At 45.7% G+C, this 18,257-nt stretch overlaps 1 protein-coding gene across 1 annotated transcript in view; it reads right to left on the minus strand.

The window, feature by feature from the left end:
- LOC121871897 (putative iroquois-class homeodomain protein irx-1) overlaps positions 1-18,257 on the minus strand; it is a 140,435-nt gene that overhangs the window by 56,042 nt on the left and 66,136 nt on the right. The window contains exons 2-3 of the mRNA XM_042374491.1: positions 5,786-5,855; positions 4,900-5,051 (exon numbers count right to left, since the gene is read on the minus strand). Of these exons, the coding sequence (XP_042230425.1) occupies positions 4,900-5,051; positions 5,786-5,855 (222 nt within the window). The remainder of the gene's footprint in view (positions 1-4,899; positions 5,052-5,785; positions 5,856-18,257) is intronic.

Here is an 18,257-nt window from a genome sequence, read left to right on the forward strand (position 1 = left end):
CACCTCTTGGACCTTTGAGGCGACGTCTCTCTCACCCGTAGAATGTGAGAATGGTCACCAAATCCCGAGAGAAAGTCCGGGAAAATCGTGAGAGTATCCGAACATCAAAGACAAAGCCGAAGTCGCGGCTAGGGATGTGGACGACGCGCCTAACTAGCAACAAGGGACGGTTTAGGCCCAATGTAAGTCTCCGAGCCGAGCTGAAAAATGCGCTCCGATTTCACACCCCCTTCCTGCGGGGGTTAGAAGGCGATTCCCCGGCTATTTGGAGCTATTTAGACCTATTCAAGGGCTATTTAGAAGAGTTAGAGAAGACGGGATATTATGAGGGAGATGTCGAGACGGTTTCCCCAAAGGCGGTGCATTATTGGAACTTATGTGACCGTCTCCACACAACAACGACTCGGAGGAAAATGGTATAATGAAAATTCGTCTCTCTCTCTCTCCTCTCTCTCTCTCTCTCTCTCTCTCTCACTCTCTCTCTCTCTCTCTCTCCGCCGTTGGACCCCTCAAGGTATTCGCTCACAGGAGGTCGTTATAAGTCGTCCAATTAGGTCGTATATTGATAGTGAAGCAGTTTAACGCACTGGCAGAAGCCTCGGTTTACTCAGGGGATCACACTAAGAGCCATACCCAGCAGTGAGTGGATCTGAGGGCAGCGACTCGCCAAGAGCACGGAGGAACTCAAACAGATCGTCAGGGGATTTGAGGGAAGGGCTTTGTTGCACGACACTGTCTCCTCCTCCTCCTCCTTCTTCCCCTCCTCCTCTTCCTCCACCTCCACCTGCTCCTCCCTCTCCTCTTCCTCCTCTTCGCCTCCTCTACTCACAGATAAACGTTCCCATCGCTTAACTTGATACTCTCTCGCGCATGCATACATACATACATACATACATACATACATACATACATACATACATACATCTGAGTGCAGTATCGTACAGGAAACGTTTCACTACAAGTCTTCCTCAATATCTTCCTCCTCCGCCACACAACAAATAATGAGAACACCGAGGGACAGTTTTACACCTCAGGGCTATTATCCAATCAGGCAGGCAGGGGGTGGGCGTGGGGCCAAGTGAGGAGGGGCCAGATGGGAGGGGGGGTGGGGGGAAGGGGAGAGCCAAGTGGGGAGTGGAGCCAGATGGGGGAAGGTGGGGACAGATGGGGGAAAGGTGGGGTGGTGTGGGGTGTGGTGGCTAACCTAATGGCACGCGACCAACCTTGTGTTCTTGTCCTCTAAAGCACACCTGGTCGTGGAGGTGAATCACGCCTTTAAAAGTGACGTCAAGAACTGAGAAATCGTTTAAGACAAATGGATAAGATTGTGAAGATACTTGTCAAGTAACTTTATATTTTAACAAGTATTTTATAACACGTGAATGATGTATAAGTGATGAAGGGTAATGCAAAGTGACATAGAAGGACTTGATATGTATTATATATTTAAGTGTAAATCTTTGACGCATATATAAAAGAATAGTCCCACACTCATCAGTTACGTGAAAATGGATATGATGATAAAGAGTGCCAACAGTGCCACTTATAGGCAGCTGTCACACACACACACACACACACACACACACACACACACACACACACACACACACACACACACACACACACACACACACACACACACACACACACAAAACTCCCACACAGGCAAGGGCATCAATGAAAAATACACAGAAACATGTGAGAGTTGCATATAAACATGAGTGAGTGAGGCGGGAACACGAGTAGTATCAATGTATGCATGAGCTGAACATATCGGCATGATGTTCCATGATTCACGCCGCCGTCACCACCGCCACCACCAGGTGTGTTCGGGGCGTCTCTTCCTGCCTCCCGGGGTGTGGCGTGTCTTTACCCATGTCAAAGGTCATACCCTGGGGAGGAAGGGGGAGGAGGAGAAGGAGTGGGAAGAGGAGGAGGAGGGGAAGGAGGGCAAAGTCTAGTCCCTCAGTAACTGTTTCTCCTCATTGAAAACCTGATAAAGTATACTGGTAACATTCCTCCTCCCACAGACTGCCTGAAGGAGGGAGAGAGGACCTGTTGATGGCTCCTAGGGGGCTTCCTCCTTGATCCTCGTCCTTCCTCTGCACGATTATACCACATCCTATAATACTTCAGACTCCTATACGTGTTAAGAGGATCATTCCGGGTGTTCACAAAAGACGTGATGCTGTACTGTCTTTGGAACAATGTTAGTACAGGGGACAATATCAGTTGATGGAACTATAAATCACTAATATCATGGCAGCTATAACCTAACCTAACCTAACCTAACCAAGAAACCAAACCTCACCCAACCTAGGCCTGGGACCCACCATACATACAGTCACTCTCAAATACCCATCCCTCAAACGCCTTAACTTTCTGTGCCCGTGTTATACAAATCTGCTTTAATCTGAAGAGTAATGGGGCTGCCTTACTCACCTCCTTCTACTGTAACACCATCGTCTCATATGCCTCTTCGTAATTCCTTTCTCTCTCTCTCCTTTCTTCAGTATTGTTTTATATTCTCTTTATTGTCTTGCTTCTATCTATCTTTCTTGTGTTATTGTTATATATTTTCGAGACTATGATGATCAGTTTTCAAGGTCATGTTTGGATAAAATTCCTTCTTTGTTAATTCCCCCATTCCTTCCTCATTCCTTCCTTCCCCTCTCTCTCTCATTCCCTCCTTCTATCCCTCCCTACCTCCCACCTTCATTGCCCCATTATGAGTGACACCCTATGACCCCGAGTTACTGTCTGGGGGTTCACTACTGACCCTCACACTGCCCTGCCTGACACTTGAGAGCCATATACCCCACGGCCCTCACCTCTCACCCTAACCCCTACTCAACCTGGTGTAGGTGTGGGTGTCAGGGGTGTGGGGTGAGTGGTGTTGGTGTGGGGTGAGTGGTGTTGGTGTGGGGTGAGTAGTGTTGATGTGGGGTGAGTAGTGTTGATGTGGGGTGAGTAGTGTTGGTGTGGGGTGAGTGGTGTGGGGTAATTGGTGTGGGTGAGTTGGTGTGGGTGTCAGTGGGAGAGGTACATGGCGGGGGAGCAGGACCCGACACCCTCGCACGTGGGACCAGAAACAAGACCCTGGGATGCTGCTGCTCGCCTTGTGTTACGCCTCACTCCTCGGGTACACCCTCACACTGCACGGCTCACCTCACCCTCACACATCACCCTGCCACTCTCACACGCCACCCTGCCACCCTCACACGCCACCCAGCCACCCTCACACGCCTTCCTGCCACCTTCATACATCACCCTGCCTCAAAATCATCAGTAGTCCCATATAACTGCTAGAATAAGATGTCAGAAAAGATAAACATTTCTATGAACTTAAACTGTCGGCCCACCTGAAGATAAGACACCCTAATGCTACCTGGTGGAGTTAGGTTAGGTTAGATAGACATCCTCCCATTCATCCGTACATCTATCTATCTATCTATCTATCTATCTATCTATCTATCTATTTATCTATCTATCTATCTATCTATCTATCTATTTATCTATCTATCTATCTAACTATCTAACTATCTATCTATCAACAGTAGAACACGGAAGAAAGTGAAGACCTTGCTAGTGTAGGTGGCGCCTGTAGGAGGAGGAGGGAGTAACTCATTTCAATGTGTGTGTAGGGGTGTGATGGCCAGTGGTGGTGGGGGTGAAGGGAGGAAGGATAGGGGAGTGGGGGGGAGAGGTAGCAGGGATGGAGAGCAGGGAGTGGCACAGGGTAGAGGGAGAGGAGAAGGGGTGGGGGCAAAAGGAGGCAGGGGTGGAGAGGAGAAGAGGCAGGTAGGGGTGAAGGACAAGGGAGAGAATAGGGGATAGAGGGGAGAGGAGGTGGCGGGGATGTGAGGGAAGAGTGTGTGGAAGGGTGAATGGAAAAGGAGGTGGCAGGGTGTATGGTGAAGTACGTGGGAGGTGGACAGAGAGAGAGGAGGGGGAGAGAAGGAGAGAGGGGGGTTGGATGGGGGTTGGGCTTAGATTTTTCACGATAATTCGACACCAAAAGACATAAACACATCAACTTGTCACATCTGATCCACGTTTTTACTTCTTTTCCTCCCTAATGGTGAACGAGGGAGACGAGGCATACTTCAAGGAGGGCAGTAGGGTCCTTTGTCACATGTGTTGAGACTATATAACAGCTTCAATCATTACTAACCTCTAAATAATCGCTTCTTCCTTTATCCTTATCTTCCTTATCTTACAAAACTAAAGATAAACAAAAGGAAGAGCTATATTAATTAAATATCTATGGATATAAATAAATTCTTGAGATTATTATAAGGAAAAATGTCAACTTTCGCTTCATCATCTCGTACGTGGTTGAAGCCTTGATTACCTATCATTATTGGGACACCGTCTGGGGTAACTACTGAAAGTCTGAAGGTAATTACTGATATATAATTACATTGTTTTAAAGAGGAAGAAATAAAAAAGGGAGAGAGTGAGACAGACAGAGAAGCAACCAAATAAACAGACAGAGGAACAGACAGACAGACAGACAGACAGACAGACAGACAGACAGACAGACAGACAGACAGACAGAAACAGAAATAGAGAGAGACAAACAGACTGACACTGAGAGAGAATGAGAGAGAGAGAGAGAGAGAGAGAGAGAGAGTCATATAACAAGGTCGTGCCAATAAAACGACCATGACCAGACAGCCGCCAATAACAGTCACTAATAGCAAAGCTCAAAGACGGACCGTCCCGAGACCCGGGTATAGTGGCACTAATTTACGAGTAGTAAAAGGGGAGTGGCACTCACGAGTAGTGGCACTAACCCTGGTAAAGTAGAAGGTAGTGCCACTAACTTATATATGATATGTGTTAGTATATGGAACCAGTAACTCTTATATAATAACAACTGGAACATTAACTTACGTGTAGTAGTGGGTCGTGGGCGGCGAGGAGGGTGGTGGGCGGTACGGAGGTAGGCGTGGAGGGGTCGAGGGTGGCGTGGGGCGGGTGGGCGTACAGGGCACTGGCTAGTCGCTGGTACGTCATCAGGTCATACCCGCCCACACCCATCCCACCTACGCCCACACGGAGAAAAAAATAGTTACAAAATTGAAATGACTTTTTTCTTCATAATTTAAGATAATTATTAAAGAAAGAAAATATTTAATAATTAATCTTTACATTTATATAATTAAAACAATTTATTACTTCACATAAGAGAAAATTTTACGATATATTTTTTTTTTAAATTACAAATATTGAAGAAAAAAATAAGTGAAAAAAAAATTATTATAAAAATAATCCATAAGTTTATCTCACAATTAAAAACAAAACACAAAGCGATATCATCAATCATGTTATCTAGACGTCACACTTCGCTATCATCAACCAGTGAAGAGTATGATATAGTTTGTGATATCATCGAATAGACAAGATATCTCACTCATATATAACACAAGAGGTGATAGCAATATGGGCGCTTCATGGATGGTAGAGTCTGTGTTGCGTTTGATGTTTATGTTGCTGTGGGTGTTGATGTAGATGGTGGATTGTGTTGCCCTGGGTGGTGGATTGTGTTGCCGTGGGTGGTAGAATGTGTTGCTATGGGTGGTAGAATGTGTTGCTATGGGTGGTGGATTGTGTTGCCCTGGGTGGTAGAATGTGTTGCCCTGGGTGGTGGAATGTGTTGCCCTGGGTGGTAGAATGTGTTGCCGTGGGTGGTAGAATGTGCTGCCATGATGACTACTACCGTGTGTTGCCATATCTACTACCCCGTGTTGCCATGCTTATTACCATCTGTTGCACTGACCTGGTAGAGGCGGTGGCTCTCTGGGTTCACACGGGCTTCCTACAGCACTGCCGCTTGAGGACACCACCAGCTGTAGAAGGAACAACATGTATTATATGTATATTATGTAGAGTTAGTCAAGGTAAGAAACATAGGTATATATACTCTCTCTCTCTCTCTCTCTCTCTCTCAGGTGACAAAGCATTATTATTATTATTATCATTATTATTATTATTATTATCCTTCACCTGACACAACAATTACGTGGTCCTCCTCAGGTGTAGAAATGTTGACGTAACAATTACAACATTCACGTCACACCTGAGGCAAGATTTATGCCTAGCGTCATAAACTTTCACTCACCTGCTACCTTGTCATACATTCTAACCTCATACACGCTGTCATACACGCTGTCATACACGCTACCTATCATACACGCTAACTGTCATACACGCTAACTATCATATACCCTAACTGTCATACACGCTAACTGTCATACACGCTACATGTCATACAGGCTAACTATCATACAGGCTAACTGTCATACACGCTACATGTCATGCAGGCTAACTATCATACACACTAACTGTCATACACGCAAACTGTCATACAGGCTAACTGCCATACACGCTGCCATACACGCTAACTGTCATACACGCTAACTGTCATACACGCTAACTGTCATACACGCTACCTATCATACACGCTAACTGTCATACACGCTAACTGTCATACACGCAAACTGTCATACACGCAAACTGTCATACACGCTAACTGTCATACACGCTCCTCTCCACCGCTGACAGGCATTAACGAGTGACACAACACCTGCGGCAGTGAATGAGGTCCGCCTGCACCCACATGTGTCACGCCAGACCCACGCCCGAAGACACACGCCCGGGGACACACGCCCGGGGACACACGCCTAGCACCTGCCCTTCCACGTCCACTTTATGACCAGGTAGTGGAAGCGTGTTGGGAAGGGGGGGGGGGCCTTGTGTGTGTGTGTGTGAGGGGGTAGACAGACAGACAGACAGACAAATAGAAACAGACAGACAAACAGTAACAGAAGACATAGACAGTAACAGAGACAGACTGAGACAGATAGACAGACAGACACGACAGACAGACACGACAGACAGACAGATAGACAGACAGACACAGACACAGAGTACAGGTGAGCAGGTAAACAAATATAAGATAAATCTAACAAATAAACAGGTAAGTCGTACGATTAACCTTAAATATTATCCCCATCAAGATCAGACAGGCAACAGGTGAGCTGGAGTCTCAAGGTGAGGTTTGTCTCATCAGTGTGACAGATTCCACCACAGGTAATAATAATAATAATAATAATAATAATAATAATAATAATAATAATAATAATAATAATAATAATAATAATAATAATAATAATAATAATAATAATAATAAATTTCTAAGGTAAAGACATGATCTTAATTATTCACGGTGTTAATTAATGACATTATTGTATGTATAAGAAATGAATTAATCTTCTTTGTTCTATGTTTTATCAATATATTACCTTGTTGTTCTTGTAAGTTCTTGTTCAAACTGTTATTACCGTCATAAGTAAGCAGGTGAGGACAGGTGAGGAGTGGAGTGGAGTGGAGTGGAGTGGAGTGTGGTGGGGTGGGGTGGGGTGGAGTGGGGTGGGGTGGGGTGGGGTGGAGTGGGGGATAGTTGTTGTTTTTTTTCACCAATTACCAAAATCCTAAAAAGCATTTCCTCCCTCTGGCGTGAATTCCGGAACCCAACACCACCACGACCGTCGCAATAAAACGTCAATCAGTAGTACGGAGAACAATTAGGTCTGTGATCACGATTCACCAATCTTTTCTGTGTGTGCCGGGCAGACCAATCTGTTGGGCAAACACGACTCAACCTGCTGATGAATGTTCGATCAGTAGCTCTTGTGTTCCCATGCTGACGGCTGTGTCCATCTCCATAAACACTGAAATGTCAACTCGACGCTTACAATTGTCGGATTATTTTAGTTCGCGTTACCATGAAGCATTTTGAAGTGAGTGTGTATGTGTGTGTGTGTGTGTGTGTGTGTGTGTGAAGCCGTCAAGGGACAGAGGTATGACACATGTCCGGTCAGTGGTCAGGTGTGAGTGATGACCTACACCCGTCGCCCCCCCTGACACCTGTTATTGTATATACCTGGCCTTGTCGCCGCACCTCCCGGGACTCGTGCCATACATCCAGGTATAATGGCGGTGCAGGGGTGTAATATGACGTGAGGTGGAGGCCATTCTTACCTGGTCTCACCTGACTACGAGGGAGGAGGAAGGTAGGAAATAACTGCAGGTGAGTAGAAGAAGAAAAAGGGGAAAGTTGTTTGATAAAGAGGAGGAGAAGGAGAAAGAGAGAGGAGAGGAAGAGGAGAAGAAGGTGTATAGGGAGAATGAGACAAAGGGTTGGGTCTCAAGAGAATCAAAAAAGGGAAGAAGAAGAACAACCTCAATAACATGGTGTGTAAGAGATACGACAGAGGTTAAAGTAAATGGAGAATGAAGAAAGGAACAAATGACATAAATAGAATCAGTTTAAAGCAAATTCAGAGAGAGAGAGAAAGAGAGAGAGAGAGAGAGAGAGAGAGAGAGAGAGAGAGAGAGAGAGAGAGAGAGAGAGAGAGAGAGAGATATCCTCCATATACCTGAGAAAGTAATACCAACACGGGCAGGTTTGTTCCGTGTAACCCAACAATGTTACCAAATATACGCGTAGAGAGGGCAGAGTGGGCAGGTGGTGAGAGGTCAGAAAGGGCTGGGAAAGAGGTGGTGAAGGGGGGCAGGGGGCAAGAGAGGGCTGAGGGGAAGGTGACGAAGGGCAGGAAAAAGGTTAAGGATGTGGTGAAGGGGCAGGGCAGAGGTGGTTGAGAGGGAAGTGGCAGAGAGAAGAGGGGAAGAAGGGGAAATGTGAAGAGGCAATCAAGGAAGGAAATAAATACACCTAGGAGAAGATAAATGGAAAGAGGAAGATATGATAAAGACAGGAATGGATAAGATACATATGAAAGGGGAGTGAAGGAGAGGAGACGAGAGATAGAGGAAGAGAGGGTGAGGCAAAGAGGGTAGAGAAGAAGGGGAGAAGACTGGAATTAGGTAGATATGAAAGGTGGGTGTACACAGGTGTCTCGTGAGGTGAGGGGATGGATGAGCAGGAAGATGAAGAAGAAGGAATAAGAGAGACAGAGAGACAGACAGACAGAGGGACAGAGAGACAGAAAGCACGACTGTCACAAATATTCAGCCTCCCCAAAAAGTCAACACCTATGATATGTATAATAGAAAAAACATAACTATGTACAGATCGGCTCGTATGTTCGGTGTCTCGGTCATAACTAAAATGAGGACAGGGACTGGCTCCATTAACACCCCTTTTTTTTTACTATCAGTGTGAGTGAAGTAATCATGTCAATACGTATCTTTTCCAGAGTTTATTTCAATTTTTTTTACCTGGCTTGACAAGGTTATTTTCAACTAGGGACGGAAGGGGGGGAGGAGGGTCAAGAACGATGCATTTGTAACTGCTTCCTCACACACTAAAAGAAAAAAAAATATTCCCATTTTGCCTCTGTTGTTTTATCGTCACTGGAACCAAATACTGATATGTTAAGTCGCTTTGTCCTGAGGGTGTGTTTCTGTGTTTTTTTCTTGGTCAGATATATGTACTCCAGCAATTCTATCTCAATTTCCACCCAAAAGTCAATTCCAGCGTAGTTTGGTCTTAGTGTTGGGTTATTGACAGGGGGGCGTGGTTGTTCACGGTGATGTGAGTGACCACTGAGCCAGGTAGCCACCGCGACTGACCGAGTGAAGGCAATGTGATATCAATGTTGTGGTCCTAGACTTTTATTGCAACACCTGTGACTTATAAAACCATATATATCATACTTGTATTTATTGTATCACGGGGGTAAACAATATAATCCATTCTCTTTTTTTTCTTTTATGGCATAACAATATATTTGTCTACTTAACTTAACTCTCTGGGTATATAGCGAGGAGGATCAATGTTAACAGCTATTTAATCGTATCGAAAATGTGTTGAAAATATGTTTTTTCCTATAAATACGCACCATATCACACCTCGAAAGCTATTGCAATGCATTTTCCCGACAAATATCTTACATTTCATCGTCCGACATTTATTCCAAATATACTTTACCTACAAATATCTTTATTGTCACTTTTGGAAATTTATGACAAGTATACTTTACCTTTAAACAACTCACATGCCAATATTTGGAAATCTATGCCAAATGTGTTTTTCTTACAAATATCTCAGTTTTCACTTATTGAACTTCAACCTAAGTATACTTGTACCTCCTCGCCGTCTCTTTGTCTCTCTCCTCAGGTGTACGAGTCTCACCTGTAATTAATTAATCCCACGTACACAATGACAGGTAAGACAGTAAATGGGATAAAAGTGTCAAGTGAGGAGGAGAGTTTAGAATATGAACAAACACTCAAATACACGCTAGAACACACACACACACACACGCACGCACACACACACACACACACACACACACTATCAGCGGCCGGGGGCAGGATGCGTGCAGAAAGGCCATCCTTCCCAGCACCATCTGCGGTAGAGCTGTTACCTAATGAACCACACCGACCACCACCACCATCACCACGCAACCTACCACTATCCATAGCACCCCCTATTCCTACCACGCAATATAACTCTATCCGTAATACTACTGCCCTTACGATTACCAATGTCCCTTTCAACCACACTGTTACCACCACTACCACCACACAACCACATCCAACTACTACTACTACCACCAGCAGACTGCCACCACCACCACCACCACACAACCACATCCAACCTCCAGCACACTTAACCTCCTCTACCTCTCACCTCTTTCAACCTCCAGCACACTTAACCTCCTCTACCTCTCAGCCCATTCCTTAAGCCGTTTTATAACCTCTTAAGCTTAACCTCAAACACGACTATACACACCTGTCCATGACGTCACTACTCCCTTCACCTGCTCACTCAAGAGGTTAGGTTATTAATCACTCGATGTCAGATATACTCACACACCTGCCACACTATACAACTGGTTATATGACGTCAGGACTACAACTGCCTACAACACTGACTAAGAGATGTAACCTTGAGCCAGGTGTGTGTTCAAACCAAGAACAGGTAAAATAATAAAATATTCATTAACCAGTACGATAACTTTTCCCTCCATCAGGCAACTATCAGCCATCTAGTCAGGCTAATGCTCGCCTCCCCTGATCTGACTGATGGATGTTTGACGTACGTGAGGGATATTTTGCTCCAAGTGAAAGTTAACGTAATCAGTGACTCTTTCTGGGTTAACTTCGGTTCCTGACAAGTAAAGTTAAGTTAGATACAGCTAACTTCACCTGGTTAGTATTATGACATCTTCCACAGCCCTAATTAACACCTGACAGGTGAGCTTTATAAACATACAAGTTTTACACATTACAGTTCCTTCAGTGCCACCAGAGGGTCGACATTACCACCTAAATAACATATTATATCACACGGTGCCAACACATCACACGGTGCCAACACATCACACGGTGCCAACACGTCACACGGTGCCAACACGTCACACGGTGCCAACACATCACACGGTGCCAACACATCACACGGTGCCAACACGTCACACGGTGCCAACACGTCACTGAGAGTATCACGTCGTCAAGGTGTCATCTAAGCAAAGCGAAACAGAGACAAAAAAAGTGGACAGTTTAACTACGGTTAGGTTAGGTTAGGTTAGGTTAGGTTAGGTTAGGTTAGGTTAGGTTAGGTTAGGTTTGGTTAGGTTAGGTTAGTTTAGGTTAGGTTAGTTAATCTTCAGCTGAAATCACCTGAGGTATTAAACTTGAGGTGATCCTAAAAATGTATAAAATAATTAAGTGACAAAATAAAAATGGAGACGGTGGAAACGCTCGTCTGCTTAAGGATACTGAGAGAGAGAGAGAGAGAGAGAGAGAGAGAGAGAGAGAGAGAGAGAGAGAGAGAGAGAGAGAGAGAGAGAGAGAGAGAGAGTTCATAACGATGAGGACAAGAGGAGGCAGAATTAACCTGACGAATTTGTCAATCACCCTCACCCCAGCCGACCTTCCTCCTCCTCACACACACCCCAGCCGACCTCCCTCCTCCCTCACACACCCCAGCCGACCCTCCCTCCTCCCTCACACACCCCAGTCGATCCTCCCTCCTCCCTCACACACCCTCCCTCCTCCCTTTCACACCCTCCCTCCTCGCTCACCACCCAGCATTTTATAGGAGATGGTTTTTGGCTTGTCATACACACTGACACACTGAAGTTACCAGAGAATAACGATGGTTTAATAATAATAATATAATAGTGGTTGCCCCTCGGGTAACGAGGATGGTCGGCCCAAGGGCCACCTAGGCGTGAATTTGTTTAAGGTGTAGGAGCTGTCATCAACACAACAACCACACCCTAAGTGAACGAATTGTATGACCCAGTGTCAAAGAATAGTCCGAGAAGACCGGACAACTCGCCAGCTTCACTGGCTAACCATTACCCCGAAATACGATCCGCAAATCGATTAACATCCAGACAGAGGCAAATGGCGTAAAGAAACTTGCTCACAGTTTCACCCTGCCCGGCGATCGAACCCGGGTCCGCACGCTTGCGAGGCGAGTATGCTGACCATTATACCACAAGTCGCACAACGATGGTTTAACCCTCTGAGGACGACGATCTAACCCTCTGAGGACGACGATCTAACCCTCTGAGGACGACGATCTAACCCTCTGAGGACGACGATCTAACCCTCTGAGGACGACGATCTAACCCTCTGAGGGTTAAGGCCAGGCGTTAGTTCTCGGAGTTGAGGAGTCCCGCCAGGTCACTCCTTAATGACGTGACTTTCACTGAAGTTCAACAGCTGTAGTGAGTGTCAACGAGACAGTTCTACTGGTGAGAGTTGTTAGGTCAATTTTAATGTAGTAATTCTTGAAGATACGCGACAGGTAACTAGGAACGTGATGTGTTCATTTGAGAGAGAGAGAGAGAGAGAGAGAGAGGTATGAGTGTATGAGTGTCAGATCGGTTAAGCTCGACACCCAGCAACCACCAGAAGTGATCCCTGACTCAAAACAACAACAACAACAAGATTGGGGAATAAATGCCACGTCATCACACCCACATGAATCACCCAAATAACAATCGCTGTCAGTCAACGAAACTAACTGATAAACGAACCTGCTAAAGAGAGTTAACTGATTGAGTGAGTGGATGAGTGAATAAGCAAACTCTTGGGAGATCATAAAAAGACCAACTCACAGTCCTTATCCATTCAATCCATCCATCCATCCCATCAACCATCCATCCATCCATCCCATCAACCACCCATCCATCCATCCTCAACCACCCAATCATCCATCCACCCATCCAACCATCCAACCACCCAATCATCCATCCACCCAATCATCCACCCACCCAACCACCCATCCAATCACCCATCCAGCCACCCAATCACCCACCCATCCACCCACCCAACCATCCAATCCATCCATGTCGGGAAACTCACCCACCACCGTCACCCATACGGACACCTGGTGACGGTAACTGTGGTCGTGACTGCTGCAGCCACTTGAGATAACCCGTAATGAAGGTTTTATTTACTGGTCGTGAGGTGAAGGAATAATATCTTGTTAGGAGCGGTGGAGCCGAGCATAATGGAGGCTTAGTGGTGGGGAGCATCAACACCTTCCTTCCTTCCCTCCCTCACTCTCTTCCTCTCTCTCACTCACTCCCATTCCTTCCCTCTTACTCTCCACCCCTCCATCCTCACCTCCATCACTCCCTCATAATTAACAGAGTAATAATGACCCATTGACGTCACTCAGTCAACACTTTAAAGAGATTCATTGGGAGAGAATAATGAGGGTGGAAAAACAAGGTGACTAAAGGTGTTTTGGTGGAGTAACATTAGTAAGGTATTAACTAACTTGGATATAATGATGATGATGATGATGATGATGATGATGATGGTGATGATGATGATGATGATGATGATGATGAAAAAGATGATGATGATGATGATGATGATGAAAAAGATGATGATGATGATGATAATTAGACAAATGACAGACATAACAATGAAACACAAGAAATAAAAGAGATGTGTGATTTTAATTTTAACCTATCAACCAGAACACACACACACACACACACACACACACACACACACACATACACACACGAGAAAAATAATCCCCAAAACACAACATCCATCAGTCACAATACAGAAGAAGCGGTCTCGAACTGAACAAACACACAGCTTAAAACACCAAGCACAGAAACACCAACACAAAAATATCCCCCCCCCCAAAAAAAAAGCAACAATCACTAGTATGTCGGGTTGTGTGTTTGGAACAAAGCACAACGCGACAAACACTTCCTGTGCCACTAAAAGCGACTTGTGTTTTTTTTCTTAAGTCAACATACGGTGTGGGGGTGTGTGTGTGTGTGGGGCGACACTGCATCATGTTTTCATTAAGTTTTGTTGCCAGTGTATTTGAGTGTACTGCAACCTGTGGGTGTAGATTGTATGGTGAGTGTACCGTTTATTGTATGGTGAGTGTACCGTTTATTGTATGGTGAGTGTACTGTTTATTGTATGGTGAGTGTACCGTTTATTGTATGGTGGGTGTACCGTTTATTGTATGGTGGGTGTACCGTTTATTGTATGGTGGGTGTACCGTTTATTGTATGGTGGGTGTACCGTTTATTGTATGGTGGGTGTACCGTTTATTGTATGGTGAATGACCCCGACAACTTTCGATGATTTTGATGTCAGCTAATGAGTCCGACGTCAGGCAATCACCCCGACGTCAGACAATCACCCCGACGTCAGCCAATCACCCCGACGTCAGACAATCACCCAGACGTCAGCCAATCACCCAGACGTCAGCCAACGAGCCTGACGCTGTACCCACCTCACGACCAGCTACTGTTATGACAATAGTAGTAATTTGGGTAATGGGGACGGCACTTATTACAGCCATGTGTCAAGATCTTCCTTCTTCTTCCTCACGCCCACACCGCCCTCTCTCACGCCCACACCACCCTCCCTCACCGCCCTACCTCACGCCCACACCGCCCTCTCTCACTCCCATAGCGTCGTCGCTCACGCCCACACCGCCCTCCGTTACTACCCTTCACGCCCACAAAGCCGTCTCTCACGCCCACACCACCCTCATTTAATACCCTTCACGCCAACACTGCCGTCTCTCACGCCCACAACGCCCTAGATCATTAACTTTCACGCCCACACCACCATCCCTCACTCCCACACCGCCCTTCATCACGCCTACACCACCCTCACTTACTACCCTTCACGCCCAGATCGCCACCCTCACTCACACCCATTATTCTGGGGTGTGATGGGGAGTGAGGTGTCCATGGGGAGTGAGGTGTCCATAGGGGGGTGATGGGGAGTGAGGCATCCATGGGGGTGATGGGGAGTGAAGTGTCTATAGAAGTGATGGGGAGTGAGGGTGTCCATGGGAGTGAGGTGTCCCAGGGGGTGATGGGAAAGGCCATCAATCACGAGGGGGGTGGGGGTAGGTTCACTCAGCCCATCGATTCATATCAATCAAAGGATATAAATATGAGACACGTTAATAGAGGCTGTGAGACTACTGTTAGCTACTGTCTCCCCTGGGGCGATGGGGAGCCTGGGGTGAAGGGCCCCTGGGGAGAAGAGGGGAGGAGGGGACGGTAAAGAGGGGGGGAAGAAGAGGAGGGGAGGGAGCGACTGTGAGGAGGGGGGGAAGGAAGGTATGGTGAGAGGAAGGGGAGGAGGGGATGGTAGAGGGGAAGGGAAGGAAGGAGGTGGATGATAAGGAGGAGGAAGAGGAGAGGGGGGAAGCGGAGAGAGGAGGAAGAGGGAAGGAGGGAAAGAGAGGGAAGGTGGAAGGGAGTAAGAGCATCCAATCACAGTGGATGAAGGAGGAAGAAAAAAAATGGATAAAATATGGAAACATACACAAAGAAGGAAGAGAAATAAGTACATACGTAGATAATGGATAGAAACCTACTCATAATAGGTTATTTCAATACCCCCTATCCACCTCATCCTTCCCTCCTATCCACATCCCCCCATGACAACAGGCCTTTCGATAATGGGTTACTTCCGATTACCACAACTCCCATTACTGTCAAAATAAGATGACTTGATAACTACGCTCGTGGATGTATCGCGTGTTCGACTCCAGGTGTGAAAATATAACAGGTGTAAGGTGAGACAGGTGTGGCTATAACAGTGATGAGGGAAGCATAAGAGAAGAATAAACAGGAAGAGAGGAAAGAGTAAATAAAACAGTGAGAGCAATAACAAACAATAACAGTGTATATCAGGCGAAAAATAGTAAATAACAAAAATAAAAGGGATAAACAAACAGGAAAACACAAGTAAATAACGAGTAAAAATAGAACAGAATAACAAACAAAAACTCAAATAACAAGAAAACTCAACAGGAAAAAAATAACACAATTCGCAAAAACAAAAACAACAAATAAGCAAAAACAATAAAGAATACTTGTACGCAACAGATACAACAACAAAAAACACTCCACAATAAGAAAAAAAAAACATATTACCCAACGAAAACAAAAAACGACTGTAAAGCGAAATGTTTGTGAGCAGCGGACACACACACACACACACACACGAGGGAGAACCACAACATCAAGGACAAAAAACAAGAAACATGTTACAGGAATTACAGTGCCATCTGACTGTAATATTAAGTGATTACAGGTACAGTACACCCTTACACTGTATCCTCCTCCCTGCATAAAAGGTGAGTAATTTTGATTTTTTTTTCAGATACTGTAATAAAATATTCGTCTGTATTTCGATTTTTTTCAGATTTTTTCAGATTTTTTTTTGTGTATTTTACCCAAAGTTAAAAAAAAATCAGCCATCATGGAAACGCATTAAGAATATAGATCACGAATAACACTTAAAATATAACAAATATCACATAACACCCCACCCCACCCCGCCCCACCCCCCCCCCCCACCCACCCCACCCACCTCACCTCACCCCACCCCACCCCACCCCAACCCACCCCACCCCGCCCCCAAAATACATATGTGGTTAGCGTGAGAAAATGGTCATTACACAGGCAGGGCAGCAGACGTCATGGCATTATTAAAAACCTCAGTCAATCACCACACAGTATACGCCAGCCAGACTGCAGGCCCAAGACCCATCCACAATAGTCTAGGCTTACAATACCTCTCTCCTACGCTAGTCAGCCAATAACAATAGCCCTCACCCCCCCTCCCAAATAATGCTTTTACCCTCCCTACCAGAGTAATTTGCGTAACCTTAAGAGGAGTATGATGAGTCTAATTATTCCATGGCTAATGCTCAAAAGGTTACGTCTATATAAGGCTTTTTTTTCCTTCTAACTGTTAACGTAGGAATTCGACTAAACTAGACCTTTTTTTTTTAACCATTATAATACGGAACTTAATGACCAAAATATTGTAAATGGCGTTAAATTTACATCAAGACTCTAATGCAATACGTACAGTTGAATGATGTTAGGTTAGGTTAGGTTAGGTTAGGTTAGGTTAGGTGTTACTGATGATACGGTCTGGAGGTTGTTAGCGAGTAGTGGTCGTCTGTCACTAAAGTTTCCCACGTGAGTTACTTATGAGGATAGAACTACAGTACCTATCCCCATACCACTGTAGGTCACCTGTCTGTAGGAGGGGGGAGGGCAAGGTAGAGGGGGGGGAGAAGACGAAAGGTAAGAGGATGAGGGGAAGAAGGAGGAGGATGAGAGATAGCAGGTGGAAGAAGAGGAAGGTAGGAGGATACAAGGTAAAGGAGGAGGAGGAGAGAAGAATTGCTGGAAAACAAGGACAGAAGGAGAGGAGGAGGAGGAGGAGGAGGAGGAGGAGGAGGAGGAGGTGTAAAAAGATGAAGGAGTGACATAAAAAGGGACAGAAGGAGAAATAAGGAAAGGAAAAGGAAACAGGAAGGAAATGGGAGGAGGAGGGGGAGGAGGAGGACAGTGAGATATGAGAGTTAGGAGGAGGAGATGTCTGATCTATGATGAATTGTGTGTGTGTGTTTGTGTGTGTGTGTATGTGTGTGTGTGTGTGTGTGTGTGTGTGTGTGTGTGTGTATGTGTGTTTACAGGTAATCACTAGTACCCACAGCAATAAACAAACACACATGGACGATCAGGATCCCCCACATACACACAGATGATTACCTCCCCACCCCACCTCGCCTCCCCACCACCTAGCCCACCTGCCTGGCCTGCACCCCGGAGCATCACTCACGCGGTACACACACCCACGCCCGCCCCCCCCTAAACTCCGCCATTGTTGCGGCCGCCGACGAGCGAAAGGTTACCCCAACTGATTCTCCATGCAAATTAGGCTAAACGTGAGTGGGAAGTTCA

This window comes from Homarus americanus, unplaced genomic scaffold, assembly GCF_018991925.1.
Source record: "Homarus americanus isolate GMGI-L3 unplaced genomic scaffold, GMGI_Hamer_2.0 scaffold34345, whole genome shotgun sequence".
In the NCBI taxonomy this organism is placed as follows: domain Eukaryota; kingdom Metazoa; phylum Arthropoda; class Malacostraca; order Decapoda; family Nephropidae; genus Homarus; species Homarus americanus.